This window comes from Copidosoma floridanum, unplaced genomic scaffold (genome assembly GCF_036245765.1).
Source record: "Copidosoma floridanum isolate Cflo_tuat_1 unplaced genomic scaffold, Cflo_Japanese_pri ptg000032l, whole genome shotgun sequence".
Classification (NCBI taxonomy): Eukaryota; Metazoa; Arthropoda; class Insecta; order Hymenoptera; family Encyrtidae; genus Copidosoma; species Copidosoma floridanum.
This window is the reverse complement of record NW_028321909.1, coordinates 2,626,716-2,648,008: the sequence shown is the minus strand read 5'-3', so window position 1 is coordinate 2,648,008 and position 21,293 is coordinate 2,626,716. Positions and strand designations below refer to the sequence as shown.

The 21,293-nt window shown below is 31.8% G+C and overlaps 1 protein-coding gene across 1 annotated transcript in view; it reads left to right on the top strand.

Annotated features, from left to right (window-relative positions):
- The window catches only part of LOC149373326 (uncharacterized), a 63,455-nt gene extending 42,718 nt beyond the window's left edge, over nt 1-20,737 (top strand). The window contains exon 6 of the mRNA XM_089597460.1: nt 20,689-20,737. Coding sequence (XP_089453586.1) covers nt 20,689-20,737 — 49 coding nt within the window. The remainder of the gene's footprint in view (nt 1-20,688) is intronic.
- The last annotated feature ends 556 nt before the right edge of the window (nt 20,738-21,293 follow it).

Here is a 21,293-nt window from a genome sequence, read left to right as displayed (position 1 = left end):
CGTACGCTGGTGTCGACTCATCTATCTCCTCCCATCACTTGTGCCTGGCCAATAGGCGCATTATGCGTGAGGGGCAATGGGCGATTTCAGATTCTGACCTTTAGAAAAAGTGTGACGGATGTGGTTTTTTCTTCATACTCCCCCCTTCCCTAGACCCCCGTGACGTACTTCCTGTCCCTTCTCAACCACATAACGCCACGCTCTACACCACATATTTTGAATTTTATGAATTTTATATGTTATAACCAACCCTAAAGAAATGAGAAAAAAATAGTTTCCCAAGAGTTTTGCACCTCTAACCTTCTGTGTATTAGCCAAGACCCTTACCCACTGTGCTACGAGTTGCACTGACCTACGAAATTCAATTCCTGCATGTTATGATGTAGTTCGTAACAATAACCCTTACGTGATTTTTTATTTCCTGTGTATCAATTCATTTGGTTTAATTATAAATTAAAGTAATAAATAATTTATTTAATAAAACAGTTTTTTTTGTTGAACTTTTTTTTTGAAAACTTGGAACTTAGTATATTTCAGCAGAGCAGCTTTACTGTGTGTTAATAAATATTTATTTACTTACTATAAATTTGTTACTTTTACTATAAGAAAATAATTGTTCATACAATTTTTTCATATTTCTTCAAAACTTTCAAAAATAAAAAAAAATTTTTTTTTGCACTGTACCAATACAATAATTAATTTTTATTGTGTTTCATTCTTTTACAATTTTTTCAGTCCCGACAAAGAAATCCTTTACATAATTACCAGGGGAAAAGTTTGGAGATGTAAAAAAACCGCAAATATGAGCAGCTAAGCTGGCAATTTTTTTACTCATGCGAATGTTCTCACATATATTATGCTCTTACGCATACTTGATCCCCTCTTTTTAAATTAATGTAAAACCTAACTTGTGAATCTATTTAAAAATTGGATAGGTTTATTTAATAGTTATCTTTTATACCAAAAAAGTTGGGAGATTTCTACAGATCGTATAAATGCAATTTTATGTGATTTTTCTATAAGGTTACATGTTGATTGCAATTTTTTGAAATTAAATATAGAAAGAAGGGTGCAGTTAAAAGCTTAGCAATTTTTTTTGGTACTTTTTATACTATATTGAATGAATGTTTGATGTAAATAATACCTGTCCAACAAATCTATGTGTGATGAACGCCTTGAAGGGACATTCGCTGGAATGTATTACTATTACTACTACTACTCTATTGAAGAAAGCGGTACTATAGGATAGTTTTTCTTAATTTTTTAGATACAATTATATTTTGAGTATTAAATAGATTCTAAAAATAAGTGTATGAGAATGACGTTAGAGATGTAATTAGCGTACAGGCAGTAGAAAGTTGTTTTTAAATAATCAGAAGATTCGATGAAAGGGTGCATATACAGTATACAGTATTGCACTGGCTAGCCTATATATTGTTAATATTGTACTACACCTTAACATATTATTTCTAATTGTTAATGTATTAAATACTAAAAAATCAATTAAAACTACACTCAATCAATGTAGGTATACTCATTTGTACGATAGTTGCACCACCTTTGTACAAAATATTGTTTCATAGAAGGTATTTTTATACTCATAATTATATTGTTTACTATATAATTTTATAGAAGTATAATTTTATTCTTGGGTACCCAAGCACTCACTGTCCACTGGTTTTTCACTGCTAGTATCATTGGAGGGAGAATCAGCATGCATGCGTTAGGGAATTTTCTTACGATGTATCTGAGTCAGGAAAAGGGTAAGGGATCAAGACTTTTCTGTTTCCCTTTACATTAGAAAAAGTAACAAAATTTCATTAGTTTGAAAATTAGGCTATTGCAATTGGCTTATACAATCATTAGTGTTCAAGAAGGGGTTACTCGGTAAACCATGCGTCTATGAACATGAACGGTAAAAATCTGATAATTCCTTGAAAGTTAATAAAGTTGCTCAGCTTGGTTTACTGTAGTTAACACTTGTGTATGTTATATATAGTTGTTGCTGGCTACTGGTATATAATGTGTTAAATGTTTTGTGTCTTAACTATAGGTAATAATTCTAGCATATAATATTATTTTCATTTGATTTTAATCCAAACGTATTACCTCTAAGTCATTCTACCACTATATTTCAGTGCAGCTGTTACCAGTTAAACTTTTGCTTTTTCTGGTTTTTTTTGAAAATGTTTCTAGTTACTTGTGTATGGAATAGTATTGTTTTCCAGTGGTTGGTATTGCTGGTCAGCGTAGGTTAGCTTGCATGTGCATGAATCATAGTGCATTGTGCTGCAGCTACGAGAAATCTTGCAGATGATTCACCTCTTTTCAGATGCAAGTTAATCCTTGCTTACAATACTTTCGAATCAACATGGAAAATTCTGAAGGAATGAGGAAAACAAAATTATTAATAAATGTATTAACGATAATTTACTGACATCATACCCCTTCCTAAAACTGGTACTACGGCTTTTGACAAAAAAGTCTGGGGACAGTTCACTTAGTGTTAATAACTTATTTACCTAGTTCACAGTACGATCCATTCAATTTACGTACTAAAATTATATCGTTGTGTACATCAGATCGTTTAGTTATTGATAAAAACAAAATGATTTAAAAAATTATTTAACCCGAGTTCTCTGTGTATAGACGTTTAATTAAAGTAAGCTTAAATTATTCACAATGTAAATTTATATCGTTGCTTAAACCTGACGTGGTGTTGATTTATTTTTTGCCGTATATTTAGTAGGTTTCTTCTGAGCTTTTTATATTGTATCAGATTTATTGATGGGTAAGGTATCTTTACTTTTAAAGTGTAATTGACTTCCACTTCGTTATTACAGTTGAGCATAGTAAATGAATACTTTCCTATCTTGGTTTCTATTTGCTTGTAGTATGTATTCTGTTTTACACTTATTTTATTGTTTTCTTTGCGTGTAAAATTATAAGTCGTCCAATAATTTTTTAGATTATATTTTAATGTAATATCTTTTGAAATTTCTTTCTTATTTGTTACATTCTTGAAAATGTCATCTTTATTTTTGATGTAGTCGCATTCTGTATCCTGAATCGTTCCATTTTTCGTTGACCGATTTAATTTAAAAAAACTGTATAAGTTTTCATGGTTTTTATCAGTTAGAAAATTTTTGGTTGTCTTGGGTGGGTACGTATCATGTCTGATTCTATATCTATAATGAACGATTGAAATGTCTACTTCAGTTTGAATCTTGTTGAAAAATTTGTTTTCTGGATTTTCAGTCCTTCGTTTAGCTAAGATACGTTCTATTTTCATGCTGTTATTCTGATTTAGAATGTTTAATTTCCTACCTCTGAGCAACATTATGCCTACGTTTGCTAGCTGAGCTCTTGTAAGGTTCTTACACACTAAACATTTGTTTCAAAATTTTTTACTGTTAAGTTTCTCCTTTTTACAAACTTTTAGCTGTTCTATGGAGATTTCTCGTCCAACACCTGGTTTATAATAGAAAGTTCGCTACCTTTGGATTTTGTATCAACAAGTTCAGCTTCTTGTTTTAATGGTTGCACTGGATTATTTTGACTAGTGTTATTTGTTATATTGAAAGTATTGTTAATTGGAGCAAAAAGAATCTCTTTCTTGCGCTGTTTAGATAATTTTCATTCGATCATTTCTTGGTTATCAGAATAGAAAAGGTCTTTAGACGAGGTAAGTTTAAGTCTTGCTTCATCCTTGCAAATATTTTGGTTGTTTGCGTCCTTGATTTTAAACATACTGTTGTATTCTTTCTGATCTGTGTTACATATTTCTGTCAATGAAGCATTTTATACTGAAAATGGTGAGTAACCAGGCGTTTTATGAGAAAATCGACTGCTTGCATTGTTCTTTAGCTTTTCGGGCTTGTTATATCACGAATGGTCAACATCTTTGCAATATTTGTAACTTCTAGGAACAATAAAAATATTTCCAGATATGGCTGAATTTTTTTTTGTTGGGAAGTCTAGTGCAATATACCCGGATCGATGACATAACTGCCACATAATCTTGTGAGGTTGACATTCTTTGCTCATACGCCCTAATTTCTTGCAGATAATTCAGATGTGCTGAAGGCTTACCAAGTGTGAGTAGTTTGTAGCTATGTATCCAAGATTGCCCTTAATTTAACATGTAACCTCACATTGGTTTATGCTGTGGCTTAAACATTTGCACAGCTTGCAATTTCTTTGCTTGGGTTTGTATAAAAAGCAATCAATAGCACAATGTTCTGCTCTATAGCATAATTCACAAGCTGATCACTGTATTTTGCATCGTTGGTCTATATGTCCTTAATTGTGTGTTTTTTCCGTTGTAGATTAGTTAAAAGCATAACGTGTCTCCAGAAGGAAAACTTTGAGCCATCTTGGTTTAGAAAAAAAAGGAAAACAAAAAAAAACTGGTGAATCTTAATTTTGAATTTTGGTTTTTATGTTAACAGTAATAATAAGTTGAAACTATTGCAAATCCATACTTTTTAAATCTTTCTTATGGTAGTACTGTGCCTGTTGTGAGTTACCAAGATTGACGGGTACTTTACTTTTGACTGATGATAATGTTGCGAAAAAAATTCAGATTTTTTAGTAGACATTAAGTCAACATTTAGTAGACATGTCTTTCACTGTTTATCCTTGCAGGGGATACCAGTACGCATTCCTCGGGAAATGATAAATTTCATTTCTCGTGTTGGAGTTAGGTATATAGAATTTCTCACGACATATTTAAGACAAAAAAGGGGAAAGGGTCAAGACTTTTCTGTTTTCCTTTGCATTTGAAAAAGTCACAAAACTAAACTTTGATATGATATAAAACTAAACTGGCTTGCAAACCAAGCTATTACAGTTGGTTTATACTATCGTTAGTGTTATCAAAAAGAATTACTCTATAAATTATGCGTCTGCGAACATGAATGGTGAAAATCGAGTTATTTCTTGAAAGTTAATAAAGTTGCTCGGCTTGGTTTACCGTAGTTGGCACTTCTGTATGTTACATACAGGTGTTGCTGGCTACAGGAATATTATGTATAGGTTGTTTTGTGTTCTTACTATATGTAATAATTCTAGCATTTAATATTATTTTCGTTTGATTTTACTCGATGAGTACTTACTCTACGTTATTCTAACGTTATATCTCAGTGCAGCTGTTCCCAGTCAAACTTTCACTTTTTCATAGTTTTTCTGAAAATATTTCCAGTTATTTGTGTAACGTCGATTATCAGTGCACCATATCTATTTTCAAAATAACAAACTCATTAAGTATTTATCAAAGTCGACACGCGCAAACATCATTAAATATTTATATCATACGCATACCGCACATTTTAGTGCGTCTACTAACAGCTTACAGCTTTTTCAATTTTCCTTTTGTTTTAGTCTGGCCCCGTGCATTGTAAAGAGTCTGCTAATACTTATTTTTAAATCGACTAACTGTGTCCGTGGAAGCGTATATTATTCCAATAAAATTTTCGAAGTCCTTAATTGAATTAAATAACTGATAAAATAGGGCTATTTGCTCCTTACCAAGCAGTCTACCTTTTAGTTTAATTTTAGTTTCGTTTTAAGCATAACGTGTCTCCGGAAGTGAAACTTTGAGCCATTTTGGTTAAGGTGAAAAAGGTAAGTAAAAAAGAAAACTGGTGAATTCTAATTATAAATTTTAATTTCTACTTAACAGTAATATTAAGTAGGGACTAATACCACCCCATACTCTACAATTTATTGATATTTTGTATTATTAATGATTATCTTTGACAAGCTAAACAACCGCTTGCTATTCACGTAGATAGTAACTTATCAAATATTTAGTCACTTACAAGGATACATCTTAAATTATAACATTAAAATACGTAGTTTGCTTCTAGTTATAGGAATCTTAAAGACTTTAGAAATAGTCGCCACAGCTCCAACGTTGCTTAATTAGTTTATTATAAATGGGTGGCTAATTTGGCTTTCGAAATACATACGTTATTTTCTTTAACGTATCAGCAGATTTACGAAAATGTTGGATTTTATTAGATAAATCACTGTGATGAGGCATTACAATGAACTGAGAACAGGGGTGAAAAAGTAGATATTACTGCCTCTTTTTGCTTAGGACATACGTAAAAAGTTACAACGTACACATGTATAAATATAAATTTACTTATTTTTTAATAAAAATTTTTGGACTTGGTTACCATATAATAAAGGTTTAAATAATAAAAATTGGGAAGTATAATAAAAAGTCAAAATCTCATTTAAGTAGCCAAACAATAATGGTACTACACTGCCACTGTGTTTGTATTACTGACACCTAATTATTGTCATGGCTTTAGTTACTGACACCCAATTACTGCCAATTTTTAATTACTGTCTATGAATTACTGTCATCTCGATTTTCTAAGAGTGTGAAATGTGATGTTTATGAAACATAGAGTGTACTTAACGATAGAAAAAAATCAAAAACATTTTATCCTGACACTCTGTAATTACAAAATTTTTTTCAATAAGCTATTACCATTTAGATCGTTAAAACTTTATTTCGACTTGTGTGCTCTTATCTGAATAACTGTAGTATTGGAGGTAATCATTTAATTATATTAGTTTATGAATAACAATACACAAAAATTATTGTATATCTTGTAAAGATTTTAAACTCTTAAACACGATTGTATTTTTCTAAAACATTCAAGTTTTACATGAATAAATAAGTAATTAAAAATTAGTAAAAAAGTGTCATTGCCCTTACAAATAACCTATTGTTTCAGTTGAATATTATTTTTCTTTGGTATTTTATTCATTAATTTTTGTTATTATGTATTTTTTGTTGAATTCCACAACTAGTTGTTGTTGCTTTGCTAATTCACTTTTTTCTTTTTTAATCCTTTTTTTCTTTTTCAAATATTTTTTCTCCCTGCCCTTTTTTTTCTTGTTTACCTGATTTTCAATTTGAATTTTTTTTTTTAACAAAGTAATCTTTTCCTTATCTATTTTATCCGAATTTTTTTTCTCAACTGCTTTTTGCCACTAAGGACCAGATACAACAGATAAAAGCTTTTTTTTATCGTGTCTTTTGCTACTCGAATTGAAGATATTGTGATTAGTCGAATATAAATATTCAGAAATCCAGTCTGAAGATGGTCGTGAGTCTTAAGTTATATTTTGCAAAATTTTATTTGAAAAATAAGATTGTAATTCAGTTAAACTTAAAATTGTAACTGTTTGCATCTCTGTATTTTTAGTAAGAGCATGAATTTTTTTTCTTCAGTTTTAGATTTTGGACGTCAAAGTGGAAACGATGTTTTGGAATTATTCAAACTAGGTTTTATTATAATATAAGCACTAATAGCTTCATCTATAAAGTTATCATTAATTGTGATAATACCATAATTTGAATTAGTTAGCTTTTTTTTTGCAGCAACTATTGTTTCATAATTATGTTCTTGTTTATAAAACTTTTTCGAAAACATAAATTAATTATAACATTATAAGACAATTGAAATTTTTTACTTATGTATTATAAGAGTACTTAACAAAAATAATTTATAACATTTATTTGTTTATTTTAATTGTACAAATTACTCGTTAACTTTTGTTCTATAATATGTTCAGTTTTAAAGATAGGTTAAGTTCGACTTTGTCCTAATTTATAGAATTATCTATATAATTGGTCGTTTATCGTATGCATAATAAAACTTTTCTTGTGAACTAATAAAGATACATAAAATATACAACTATTTATTGAAAGTGACCGAAAATCTATTGATTTCATATGGTGGATAACAGTTTTTTTAAAGTAGATAAGATTGCGGGCGGAATTGCGCCGGATCACAGCAAAAATAGAAATAACAGCTTTACTGCTGGCGGGATTGCGTGGGATCACAGCAAAAATGTCACGAAAAAGACCAAGTAGACTGACGTCGTCTGCTTTACTGCTGGTGGGATTGCGGATCACATCACCAGTAAATCGACAGTAGCGCCCCCAACTACGCAACGTTATCACGTCTTACATATGTAATTGCTGGCGGTGATTGCGAATTACACCCCATACATCCTACACGAAATCTTATAGGATAATAAAAACATAGGATATCTTACAGGGAAAAAATCTAGGAAAAATTATCGTATCCAAAAATGTAGTTTCCTAGAGCTTATCTAGTTCAGCCACTTAGAAATTGGCACTTCTCACTTCCAGCTTGCTCTCGTATGTGCGTTAAGAGAATGGAAGGCGATTCACTTACTTCTGCTCTTCTTTTCTTTTTTCCATCCAAATTCTACAGAATTTTATGGTACTTTAATATTAACATTAAGAGAAAATATCATTATTTTCTAATGCTAAGTACTGTTCGATTAATCAATCGAGGTTGTAGTAGCGGTAATAATAAAAATAATAATAATAGCAGAAACAATATTAATAATTGTAATAATAACTTATCATTATTATTTATATTATTTTTAAAAAACAATAACAATAATGATAATTGTAAAAATAATAGTTGTTATATTAGGGACGAGGATAAAGGTAATAATACTGTGCCCGGCATGTGTTACTATGACTACTTTTAATTCTTTATAATGTTGCAAAAGTGATTCAGATTTTTAAATAGAATTTCTAGTTAACATATTATTCACAGCATGCCGTTAGAGGGGAAATCAGTACGCATGCCTCGAGAAGTAAAAAATTCCATTACCCGTGTTAGAGTCAAGTATGTTGATTTTCTCTCGAAATATCCAAGACAGGAAAACGGAAAGGGTCAAGACTTTTCTGTTTCTCTTAACAAAGTAAAGTAAATATAAAAGGAATTAAAACAACAAACCAGGGGGGATACATGGGTCATGGGACCCACGGTAAGAACGAAGTTCTTTCAACATGACATGAGTATAAAAACACAATTTCTCAGGTAACAAGGGGGTCGCCAGATCCGTAGGAAGAACGAAGCTTTATAAACGTTAGTTTAGCATTCATGTAGTTCACTAAACAAAAACTTAAAAAACGAATAAAAAATAAAAATAAAAAAAATGTTTTAGTACTCACGATGATTGAACTTCGTGGGAACGTCGTGCATAAATACAGTACTCACGAAGTTAAACCATCGTGAGTACTGAACTATTTTTTTATTTATTTTTTTTTAATTCGTTTTTCAAGTTTTTGTTTAGTGAACTACATGAATGCAGTACTAACGTTTATAGAGCTTTGTTCCTTCTACGGGTCTGGCGACCTCCTTGTTACCTGAGAAATTGTGTTTTTATACTTATGTCATTTTTAAAGAACTTTGTTCTTACCGTGGGTCCCATGACCCATGTATACCCCCTAGTTTGTTGTTATAATTCCCTTTATATTTTATTCATTTATTTAATTTTTTGTTTTCATTTCTTGTTTTATTTTATTTTATTTAATTTCCTTTTTTTTCATTTTTGTTTTTTCATACTTCTTTTCTTTTTTTTTCATATTTAATTTCATTACTTTTTTTTTCATTCTTTGGTATTTCCGTTATGTTATTTTTTTTATTTTTCTATTTACTTTCATTCTTTTGTATTTTCTTTATTTTATTTCTTTGTTTATTTTTCTATTTAATCTTATATTTTTCATTCCCTTTTTTTGTTTTTGTCATTTCTAGTTTTTTTTTCATATTTTATTTCATTATTTTTTAATATTTTATTTTATTTGTTAAAATTTAATTTCATTTCATTATTTTTTTTTTTCATATTTTATTTCTTTTTTTTCGTATTTAATTTTATTACTTTTTTTTTTCTTTTTTTTTTTTTCTTTTTTTAGATGTATTATTTAGAAAACAAACACATTATTAATCATGAATCGAATGTATTATCAGTGAATGCATATAAAAATGGGATATTATAGTTACGAACCACACGATAAGTACGAAAAACCGAGTTTCTATAGTCGGCAGCGCTCGTAGCAGAGTGGGTAAGGTACTGGACTCATATGCAGGAGGTCGAGGGTTCAAATCTTTCTATTGGAAAGTGTTTTTTTTTTTTCTTCAAAGAATTGTAAAAGAAAAAATTGTTAAGTTGAAAAAAAGTTATTGTGAGAAAATAAAATTAAAATTAGTTTAAAAATTAATTGCTTAGGAGTGTGAGGGGAAATAGTGGGCAAAAGTGTGCAGAAGAGTCACAAGGCACGGTTGGCAGATATACATATAAAGTGGGGGGAGGGGAAGTGTGTAGAGAACAGTAGGTGAGGGGGACGGGGTAAGGGGGGAAACTTGAGAGGTAGAGACTTCGGGTAAACCACTTCCGTTTCAAAAAAAAAATCTGTTGGTTTTAAAATTCCAGCCCCTCAAGTACGCGACGTAAAGAACTTCGTTCTAAAAAGTAACAAAATTTATGCACTTTACTCATTCCAAAATTAAAGTTGGTATGTAAAACCGTTAGTAATATGAAAATGAGTTACTCGGTAAATTCAGTGGAACGCTGAAAATCGGGTATTTCTTGTATGTCAAAAAAGTTGCTCTGCTTGGTTTTTGAAGTTAACCTTTCTAAATGTTTCATACAGTTGTCAGTTGTTGCTGGCAACAGGTATTGAAGGTATTAGTTGTTTTGTGTCTTTAATATGTAACATGATTCTAGCTTTTGATTTTACTTACGAAACCTTAAACGAAACGTATTCACTCCAAGTTATTCTACCATTATATCTCAGTGCAGCTGTTCCCAGTGAAACTTGAGCTTTTTCTGGTTTTTTCTGAAAATATTAATTGTTATTTGTGTGACATTGAGTAGCAGTGCAACATATATTTTTTTTATTAACTATGTCATTAAGTATTTATCAAAGTTGACACGCGCAAACATCATTAAATATTCATAGTACGCACATACAGTCTATTTAAGGGTAGCCACTAAAAACTTATAGCTTTTTCGATTCTTTTTTTGTTTAAGTCTGGCTTCATGCATTTTTACAGTGTGCTGATACTAATTTTTGATGTCATCTTTGAATTGATTTACTGTTTTCGCGGGAGCATATATTGTTTCAATGTAACTTTTCAAGTCTTAAATTGTATTAAATAATTGATGGATTAAGACTGTTTGCTGTGTTTCATGAACAGGGAGACTTTTCACAAATATGGAGATTTATCTTAAATGCTTATACGACCAACATACAGGAGAAAAAAACACTATACAAATTAACTTCATAACAATTTGGTCGAGCTTACGTAAAATAATATCAATATATGTTTCTCGTTCAAGACTGAAGAAAGCTGATGATAGTAATATAATTATGGGTGCTAACACTATTTGCAATTCTATTATTTAAGTAAAATGAAATTTAAGTAATTAAAAACAATTTTTTTTTAATTACTATAAAACAGCAACTACAACCTTATACGGCCACAAGATTTCAACGTGATTTACGGATCCTGTTTTTATTAAGAGTCACTGGAAATTGATATTTATCGATTTTTATGCTGCTACATTTCGACTTCTTGCGACTTTTAGCTCAGCTAGACGTTTGTGAGCCCTAATGGCCTTTTTTTCAACTTTATTAAGTTGTAATATATTTGTTGGCAAGGTAGTTCGACGTCCGATGACCCTGAAAAGGACCGGCGAGCTTCTTAAGTAAACTCTTTCTTGACTGAAATTTCCAGCAAGCGCATTTGTCTCCACACCTCAGGGTGATCATCTCTGGCCTGTTATTGTACTACCACACTGATCAGGAGGAAAACTACAACGTTTGAACCTTTGGATCTAGTTTTAGAGCTCTTTTCTAACGTCCCCTAATATAACGTCGAAGACGTTGGTGTCTAAAGCACCTTCGTTTTCTGCAGACTTAGTTGTTTTGATGATCTAACGCGAAGAGATATGTTCGTGATGCTTGCCCGTTGGAGACTGTCCTGTTCGCTCGAGTTTATTTTTCCTTTGTAGCTGTTAGGTTCTCTCAGTGCAGACTTTGAGAGGATCGGTAATTCTTGGTTGAATGCTTAAAGTCAAGAGGGTAATATAGGGTCATCGGTCACCGGTGTTCTCAGCCTTGCGTTGCAATTGTAAGGTTTGCTCTTGACAATCGCTCTAACAACCTTATAAAGCGTTTGCAATGTTCTTTAAGATTCGACGCGAACACCATTATATCGTCTAAATATACCTCTACCTCATGGCCCTGCAGCCCTGCCAGTGCAAGCGTTATTGCTCTTAGAAACGTGTTCGGAGAATCCGTGCAACCCATTGGCATTCTTTTGTACTGGTAATGCCCATCCAGTCCCGAAAACGCTGTTTTATGAGCATCGTCTTCATGTATTTCGACTTGAAAAAATTCCTGCTTCAAGTCTACCACTGTAATATAGCGTGCTGTCGCCAGATGTTCCAGTATATCACTCTGGAAGGGAAGTGGATTACAACTGCCTATTGTTATCTCGTTGAGTTGCCTGAAATCCGTTACTACCCGCCAGCGCTTTTCGCCATCTGGTCCTGCGTTTTTAGGTACGATCCATATGTTTGAGCTGTACGGTGACTCTGAAGGCTCTTTTATGCCTTGTTCAAGTAATTTCTTAATTTCAACTTTCATTTGCTCTCTCACAGCTGGCGGATATCTATACCGCTTCGTTACTCTCGGTTTATCCGTAGTCGTGTTTATTTTATGTTTTAAAAGATTCGTCGCTTTCAGTTGTTCCCCGTCGAGTCCAAAAACGTACGGGTCAACCTCTATAAGCCCTCGCACATGTTTTTTCTCTTCTTTGTTGCACCCCGATATGTCGACTTAATCCATTATTTTGTCGACTCGCGCTTTCCTGCAACTTAGGACGTCTGTTTTAATGTTTTCCCCAAGTATTTGAGTAGTCTCGTTGTCACGGCCGTCCTTATCACAACCCACGTTTCCCACGATATTTTTCTTCAAACATGTGCAGCTGGCATCGTTTCTTATCTCATTGCCTAGTTTTCCATTCTCTTCAGGGTTTTCAGTTCCTCGAAACATCTGTACAAAGGCTCTTTCTAATGCTTCTACGTCATCCCCATTGACGTCCGATGAGTCAGCTTTCTTCGTCGTCTCAAACTCTAAAAGGTCCACCACTGGGACTGGTACATTTATTATTTCATTTGATATATTTAGACATTCGGCATACACCTTACCATTATTTTTCGTTGCGATAAAATTACCGAACAAAATACCTTCTGTAAGCTTTTGTAGTGGGATCCAGCCCACTTTAATTTTCCTGTGCGACTCTTTTATATACGTATATATAACTTGCCTCGTTTTCGGCACAATTTCAAAACTTTCTGATTCTCGTAGCAAAATTCTCTTTCCATTCGACTTCAGTGTGTTGTCTTTGGCATTTATCTGACCGTTATACAACTTAAAAATATCCCATCCTATGATTCCTTCCACCTCTATGGAAAAGTCATGGGGGAGTACGTGTAGGGTACACATAAAGTTTTCTAGGGGTAATCTTGTAGATCCCAAAGTTTGGCGAGCTCCGTGCGTTACGCCTTTTATTTTTAATCTTTCCCTACCATTTACCGCTACTCCAATATCGAGACAATTCTCTTTAATTATTGAAATTTCCGCGCCCGTATCGGCATAAAACGTCGCACCTTCGTTTATATAAGGGCTTTTTAGAATTACTGTGGGTGGTGTGTATCCTATTTTCGATAAATTTATTTTCACTGTGCGAGATAGCTGCTGCTCATCTTTTTCTTCAGCCTTAGAATTTTCACGCGTCGTGGCATAAGTCTCCGATACCTTATGCTTGTCATTATCCATACCCTCCTCTAACACTCCTAACTTCCTCTCATAAATTTCTTCATTTATTGCTTTGTTATGCCCGACGATTAGGGATCGCGTCGAACATACTGCGAGTTTAAATGCCCAGTTTTCGAGCTGTTTACCCTCGCACTTTGTCCATTAAGATTATCTCTCCTATAATCATCCTGGTTATCCTGATTATTCTGATTGGAGTATTAGTTATTTCGCCTGGCCCGATAATCGTCCTTGCTGTTGTCATATCTATTATAATTATGACCTACTTTTCTGTCATTGTAACTATTTCCATCATAATTATTACTGTTATTATTATTGTTATAATAATTATTACTATCGTAGTTATATATTCATCCCTGATAGCGATTCCCTTGATTGTAAGGCCTTTTACCATTATTCCCTTGTTGTCGATCAAAAATCCTATCGTTTCCATACTGACGGTGATAATCATTATACGCCACTTTCCTATCATATCATCCTTCTTCTTTTATTGTTTCTTTTTTTGGTTCTTCATCAACGTTAGGATTTTTTATTATTCTTTTTTTTGCATCTTGCCACAATTTTTCACATCCACTAGTAGAATGGGCGCCGTGCTCTCGACAATACGAACAGTACTTTACATCAGCCACACCGTCCCACTCGTCCGTATCTGACTTTCCCACGGGTGCGTCGCTACCGATAAGGCCCACCATGGCGTCATACCGTCTCTCGGCGTTATTTGCTCTTAATCTGCTCTTTTGCACTATCATTGAGCGGCGGAGGCTTAATTCATTATCTACAGTAATGGCAGCTTCAATAGCCTCCTCTAGCGTTTTTGGTTGGAACCCTGTGACGTTCCAGTTATACGGTGCCTTTGATCCGTACAGAAACTGCCTCACTGATTCACCGTCTGATCTCTTTTTCGACGCATCTTTCTCGGCCCGCATTAAGAATAGGTTCGCCTCATGTGCCATCATGATCCCATTGTATAGTCGCTGGACTCGCCCGCAATATTCCATAATTAATTTCTTATTCCATTGCGTGACAGTTTTAAGCTCCACTGAAAGTGTCTCTATTCCTCCTATTTTATTGAATCTTCATGACAGAGCCGACAGAAGCTCGTCAATTGAATTTAATAACGATAATCACGTGCAGAATTGATCGTCCGCTATGCCTCGCAATTTATTTCCCAAAAGTCCTATGAAATATTTTTCATACTGGACAGGTATTGTTCCCTTTATCATTTTAACCATTTGCTCAAATAACGGAAACTGCACGGGGTCTCCATTATACAGTGGTATACCATTTACTGCGTTGTTTAGGTAGCCTAATATATTAAGATTCGAGCCTAAGGCTAACGGTACCCCTGTTTGTTGCCTATTACTAGGAAAAAATTGCATGGTTTCATGCTGAGGGTTATCGCGTATGTTACTTTGTATCCTTTGAAAAAATTCTGCCTGATTATTTATCGGCAGCTCGGTTGGTCAGTCACATGCAGGAAAAAGGTATTCTGTATTTGTATACGCGTCATTATGATTTTCTTCGTATCCAAACCTCAGCCTATCTGTCCTATTGTTTGATGTATAGTAGTTGTAATTTTTGTCATTTGAATGCAGAGGTAGCCAATTGCAGAATGGTATAAAAGGTTGTTCACTGTTTGTATTTTCTTAGGCTCGGCGTTTGGTATACTTTTCCTGCCAACTCGTTTTGCCTAGCCCTTCCACGCCTAATTGATCACGTTTCCTGTCTACCCCTATGTTCTCCTTAATTGCATTTTCTTTTAATTCTGATTTTTCTGGTGCGATTTCCAACATCTCTATTTCTGCTGTTTCATTCGTTGGCTCTGCTAATTTTGTATTAGGATTTTTCTTAAATTAAATTTTTAGTTTTATATTTTTAAATATCTTTAACATAAGAACTTGATTTTTCTTATCCATCTTCTCATAGAGTGCATACGATTTGGGGTCGTGTTCAAGCATAACCGTTATTGTATCTGAATCTTCCTGTGTCATGGAAAAAGTTTCGTTTAAACCATCCCTACCGTTATCAATCTCTTCCCCGTAGTCAGACATAATTATTTCTTTCCCCCTTTTTTTTTATATTAGAGTGATGTGATTTTAATTATATTAGTTGATTTTAGTCCACGCACGAAGAAATAATAGAACAAAAAGGATCCCTATTTTATTTTCGATTCTGTATTTCTATTTTACTGGCTTCTAAAACGAGCGGAACTAGCCGTATTCGGGTTAAGTATTATTTTATTTTGTGCGTCGTTTCCTTAGCTAAAAAACCCCGAGGGACAATAAGTGTATATATTTGGGAGGATAAAAAGAGATATTACTTACTCTGACAGAAGGCACAAAACGATAAGCGCCAATATACTCCAAGTCATCCTCTTTACAATGGTTCCTTTTGAAACTGGATGTTGACTCTAGTCCTTCCTTACTCGATAGTAGCTGCAGGTGACTGCCTTGAATTTTCTGCGCCTGTTGTTGCACTGCACTATGTGTGCTTCCCGATTGTTGCCCGAAAATTCCGAAATATCACGTGTAAGAAAAAATTTTTATTTCGCGACAAAACCTACCCCACACTTAGCACCAAAACTGTTACGTAGGATTCTAAAGGTTCGGGGTGCTTAATAACAACGTGGCGGCTAAACTCAATCAATCACTTTATTGCTATATTCCTTGAGGGAAGGCACTTTGCGGTCCCGAGTTACTTATTGCGACTATCCTCCTTCTAGTCCCGACGATCAAGAGCCCTGTGGCCACTGCTGCGGGCCTATTTATGCTCTTTCTTCCCTACTTGTGCTCCTTCCTAATACTAATAGCTGAGGCCCATCCCACGTAGTATGTTACATACTGTACGTGACAAAAAAAATGAAATGAAAAAAATTTAAACAAAATACAATAATAAACAATTAGAAATAAAAAGAAAAAAAAAGGTATTGAATCAAAATAAAAAAGTTCATTAAAAAAAAACAAAATAAATAAATATAAAATGATAAGAAAAATAAAATGGAAAATAATATGAAAAATAATAAAAAAATTAAATCAAAAAAAGGGAATAAATTTCGGAAAGACATTGAAAAATAAGATGCAACAAAAAAATTGAAAAAGGAAATGAAATAAAAATTTAGGAAAAAAAATTGAAAAATTAAATAAAACAAAATGCATTATAAAAACAATAAGAAATGAACATAAAAACACATAAAAAATACAATGGAATGACAAAAAAAAATTAAATAAAAAATGGCCTACAAAAATATAGATTAAATAAAAAAATATAAAAAGAAATAAAAATAAGGAAATACATAAACATTTTTTTTTTAGTAATAAAATTTAATATTAAAAAATAATGAAATAAAACAAAATAAGATATGTATTAAATATTAAAAACTAACAAAATGTGAAATATAAAAAATAAAAAAATTAAATTAAATATGGAAAAACAAAAAATGAAAAAAAAAAATAAATAAATAAATAAAACAAGGGAAAAAAAAAAAATTAACAAAAAACAAACCAGGGGGTATAAATGGGTCATGGGACCCACAGAAAGAACGAACTTCTTAAAACATCAGATGAGTATAAAGACACACAATTTCTCAGGTAACAAGGGGGTCGCGAGACCCATAGAAAGAACGAAGCTCTATTAAAATTAGTTCTGCATTCATATATTTCACTAAAACAAAAACTCAAAGGACGTACGTCATGCACTACTAGAGTACGTCATTCATAAATACAGAACTCACAAAGTTCAACCATCGTGAGTACTAAACTCGATTTTTTTATTTCTTTTGTTCGTTCTTTAAGTCTTTGTTTTAGTGAACTACATAAATGCAGTACTAATTTTCAGAGAGCTTTGTTCTTCTTATGGGTCTCGTAACCCCCTTGTTACCTAAGAAATAGTTTGTCTTTATACTTATATAATGTTTAAAGAACTTTACTCTTACCGTTGGTCCCATGACCCATTTATAGCCCCTGGTTTGTTTTTTTTTTTTTTTTTTTTTTTTGTTCTTTTCTTGTTTAATTTATTTTTTTTTTTCATTTCTTGTTTTTTATGTTTAATTTAATTTTTTTTTTTTATATTTCATTTCGATGGTTTTTTATATTTAATTTATATTTTGCTTCGTTTTATTTCATTATTTTTTATTATTTTATTTTATCACGTTTTAAAAAATTTTTTTGTATTTTCTTTTTTTACATTTCTTTTTGTATTTTTCTATTAATTCTTCTTTTTTGTAGGCCAGTTTTGATTTAATTTTTTTTTGTCATTCCATTGTATTTTTTTATGTGTTATCTTCATTCCTTGTTGTTTTTTTAATGCATTTCATTTTATTCAATTTTTCAAATTTTATTTCCAATAATTTTATTTCATGACCCATTGATACCCCCTGCTTTGTTTCTTTTGATTTTTTTTTTTTTTTCTTAATTTCTTGTTTTTAATAAATAATTTAACAAACGTAAAAACTATGATGTGTACTGTAATAGCAAACATTTTTCCAAATATTAGCATTAATGTACAAATGTCATCTAAATTTAAAACTTTGTTGACTTTTCCTTTTAATCAAATTTTTTTTGTTAGTTTATCAAAAAATTAATCAAGTTTAGAAACTTAACTAACAAAAAAAATTTGATTAAAAGGAAAAGTCAACAAAGTTTTGAATTTAGATGACATTTGTACATTAATGCTAATATTTGGTAAAATGTAAGCTTATCAAAAAATTAATCAAGCTTAGAAACTTAACTAAGTTTGAAAAATCTAAGTTATTTTGGTATTGGACATAATCCTTAAAGATGTTACAAAACTTGGTAAGTCTGATACTAATTGGTTTTATTTATTTATTTAATGGTTTTTAAGAAACTGTCAATTGTCTTCGATTTTTGCAATTTCTTTCACTTTTACAAGGCTTAGAAAAATTTTAAAAAATTTTAAGACAGGTTATTGAATATTTTATTAGTGATAGAAATTATTTAAAACATTAAATCTTTTGGAATGACGAAAAATTGTGTTTAACAAGTATTACCAAATAAATAAACTAATAAAGATAATTGATGTAAAACCATTAAAGAATAATGTTTCCGTTAGTTTACATAAAATTTAACCTGATATATTATTAGAGGAAGTTTTTTCTGGCAACTATGTCCTGTAGGTAGAAACAAAAAGACTTATATACTTTAAGCGTATGTGAAATGATAATAAAAATACGCAATAAAGAAAAAGAGTGCTGCGGATTGCTTTAAAACAAACACACATATGATTTATGTTTTTTCCACCATTATGTTACTACGGCACTAAGTACGAACATAAACACCCAAAAAGTACGGTTGTTGTATGTCGATGCCAAAGTCGCGTATAATGTTTATCTTTCAAAGTGTGCAAAGTGAAATTTTGTGCCCTTGGGCCCACTTTTTACACAGTCAATTTCTCCGAGCCCTAGAGACTACCTGAAAAAAGCAAAAAACTTTTCTGTCAACAGTGTGGCCTAAAGGTGCAAAGTGGCGGTTGCACTCTGTGCCTGTAGAAAAAAAAAAAACAGTTTTTGTTGGATAAGTCGACTCTGGATCTATTTTTCAGCTTGAGGGACCTGCAAAGCATATCCAAGGGACGTAAAGTAGGCACGAAGTTACGGCACTTATGTAGCGAATCCTATTTTTTTTACCACGGGCACACCAGCTTCTTGAAAAAGCCTTAGGTAGGAAATAGTAAGCTCGCAAAGCTATTCGAAATTTTACGTTAAAATACCTACAAAGGATTTTTTGTTTTTTATTTTAAGAAAAATGGCATCAAAAAAATTTATTTTTACTGTTGTCAGCTGTCATAATGAAAAACAAACAATTGAAATATCCATAAATTACTTTTTTTACTTCTCATAATAATCAATTTTCTGTTCTGAAAGCATACAATTGGTTAACTTTTACTCCTTGCTTCACTTCTTTTACGGAACTGTTTGACTATTTAGTGAGAAAGAATAGGCGCCCCAAATGACCCTAATATAACAAACCATAAAATGGCCTTGCACAGCTACTTTTACGATGCTTGTGCTATCTTGAAAATAGGCAAGATTAAAAAAAAAAAAAAAAAAAAACATACTGACGAGCGTGGTATAAAATAACAAATCGCAACAATGAATAAGCAATAAAATGTAAAATAATCTCCTTCTTTCAAACTCCGTCACTAACATTTTTTTATTGCAATTTAATTGGCCAGTCCAATACTAAAACAACTAAATAAGTTTTTTCCGGACAAAGTTGAAACAATGTGTTAAAACAAAGTAAAAGTTTTATTAGTGGACACAATTTTTTGTAAATATTAAAAAAAATAGCTTTAATCTATGCAGTTATCAGCTACATAACTTATTTAACAGTTTATGATCAACGGCAAAAATTTTTCTTTCGTTTATCTTAATTTAGAAAAGCTTTCGATACCTTAAATAAAGATTATATAAATCGTCATTAAATAACCTACGTGATAACATATTTTTTAAATGTTAGAAAAATAGTTTACAACAATTAAGTTGCATTCTCTGCAAAAAAATTAATGTGACCAAAATATTTAAATTACTATAAGGTAAACCAGTGCTTGGCCAGGGTCAAAACCTGTTGTTATACTTGGCCGCTAACACGATTACGCAATTCTCAACAATCACCGTCATTCGAAAGCAAATTTCCTAATGGATTCAAATTTAGCGTGTTATTAAGGACCACATTAAAAAGTAATCTTAACACTATTGTATTAAGAGTAGTGTTAGAAATTTTTTCATATTAAGGAAAAATGAGAACTATCATTTGCAAGTAAATTACAAAATACTTTTTATGCCAATGCAACGACAAAAAGGAGCACACAGCATGACTAAGTTAAGAGATAGTTATCTTGAATCTTTAACGCATCTTAACTGTTAGACTATTTTTTTTTGTTCAAATAGAAAAATGTATGCAATAATAATATAATTGTATTTTTAAGCATATTGAAGTACATAAAAATCTGATTGACCTTTTAATATATTTGCTTTACAGCTCGCTGGATCCAAGAAAGCAAGAGGATCATGGAAAGGAACGTTGCTGAAGGTAATCCTTTAATTTTAATAAAACATACGAAATTTTATAAGGTCTCTACTTATTTTAATAAGTATTTGTAACGTTGTGTTTCAATAAAATACGCGTAGGAGAAATTTCGTACAGCTAAACAGAAATTATATACAATAAAACATTTAGTGGAGGAATAAAAACTTGAATATAAACCAAATATTCGAAATTGTAATTTTCTTGAACATCAGAATATGACTCAAAGTACCTTAAGTTCAGGTAAATTATGGAAAATTAACCAGTTAATAATTATTTATTATGATAAGTGTAAGATTAACTTGTCTTATCAAATATTTAAACTCGGCTCGCAGGATTCTAAAACTGATGCCATTTTGAGTAAGCTGAAAAAAAACATTAGCGTGATTAACACTTAACCTTATCTTATTTTTTATTAATATATAAACAAAGTCACAAAAATCGTTGTAATCACCAACCGCAAAAACTGCTTAACCGATCGTGCTGAAATTTTGCATACTGGTTCTTGACACCATCTGGATGCGTGTTGTACAGTTTTTATCTTTAAAAATTAATAACGA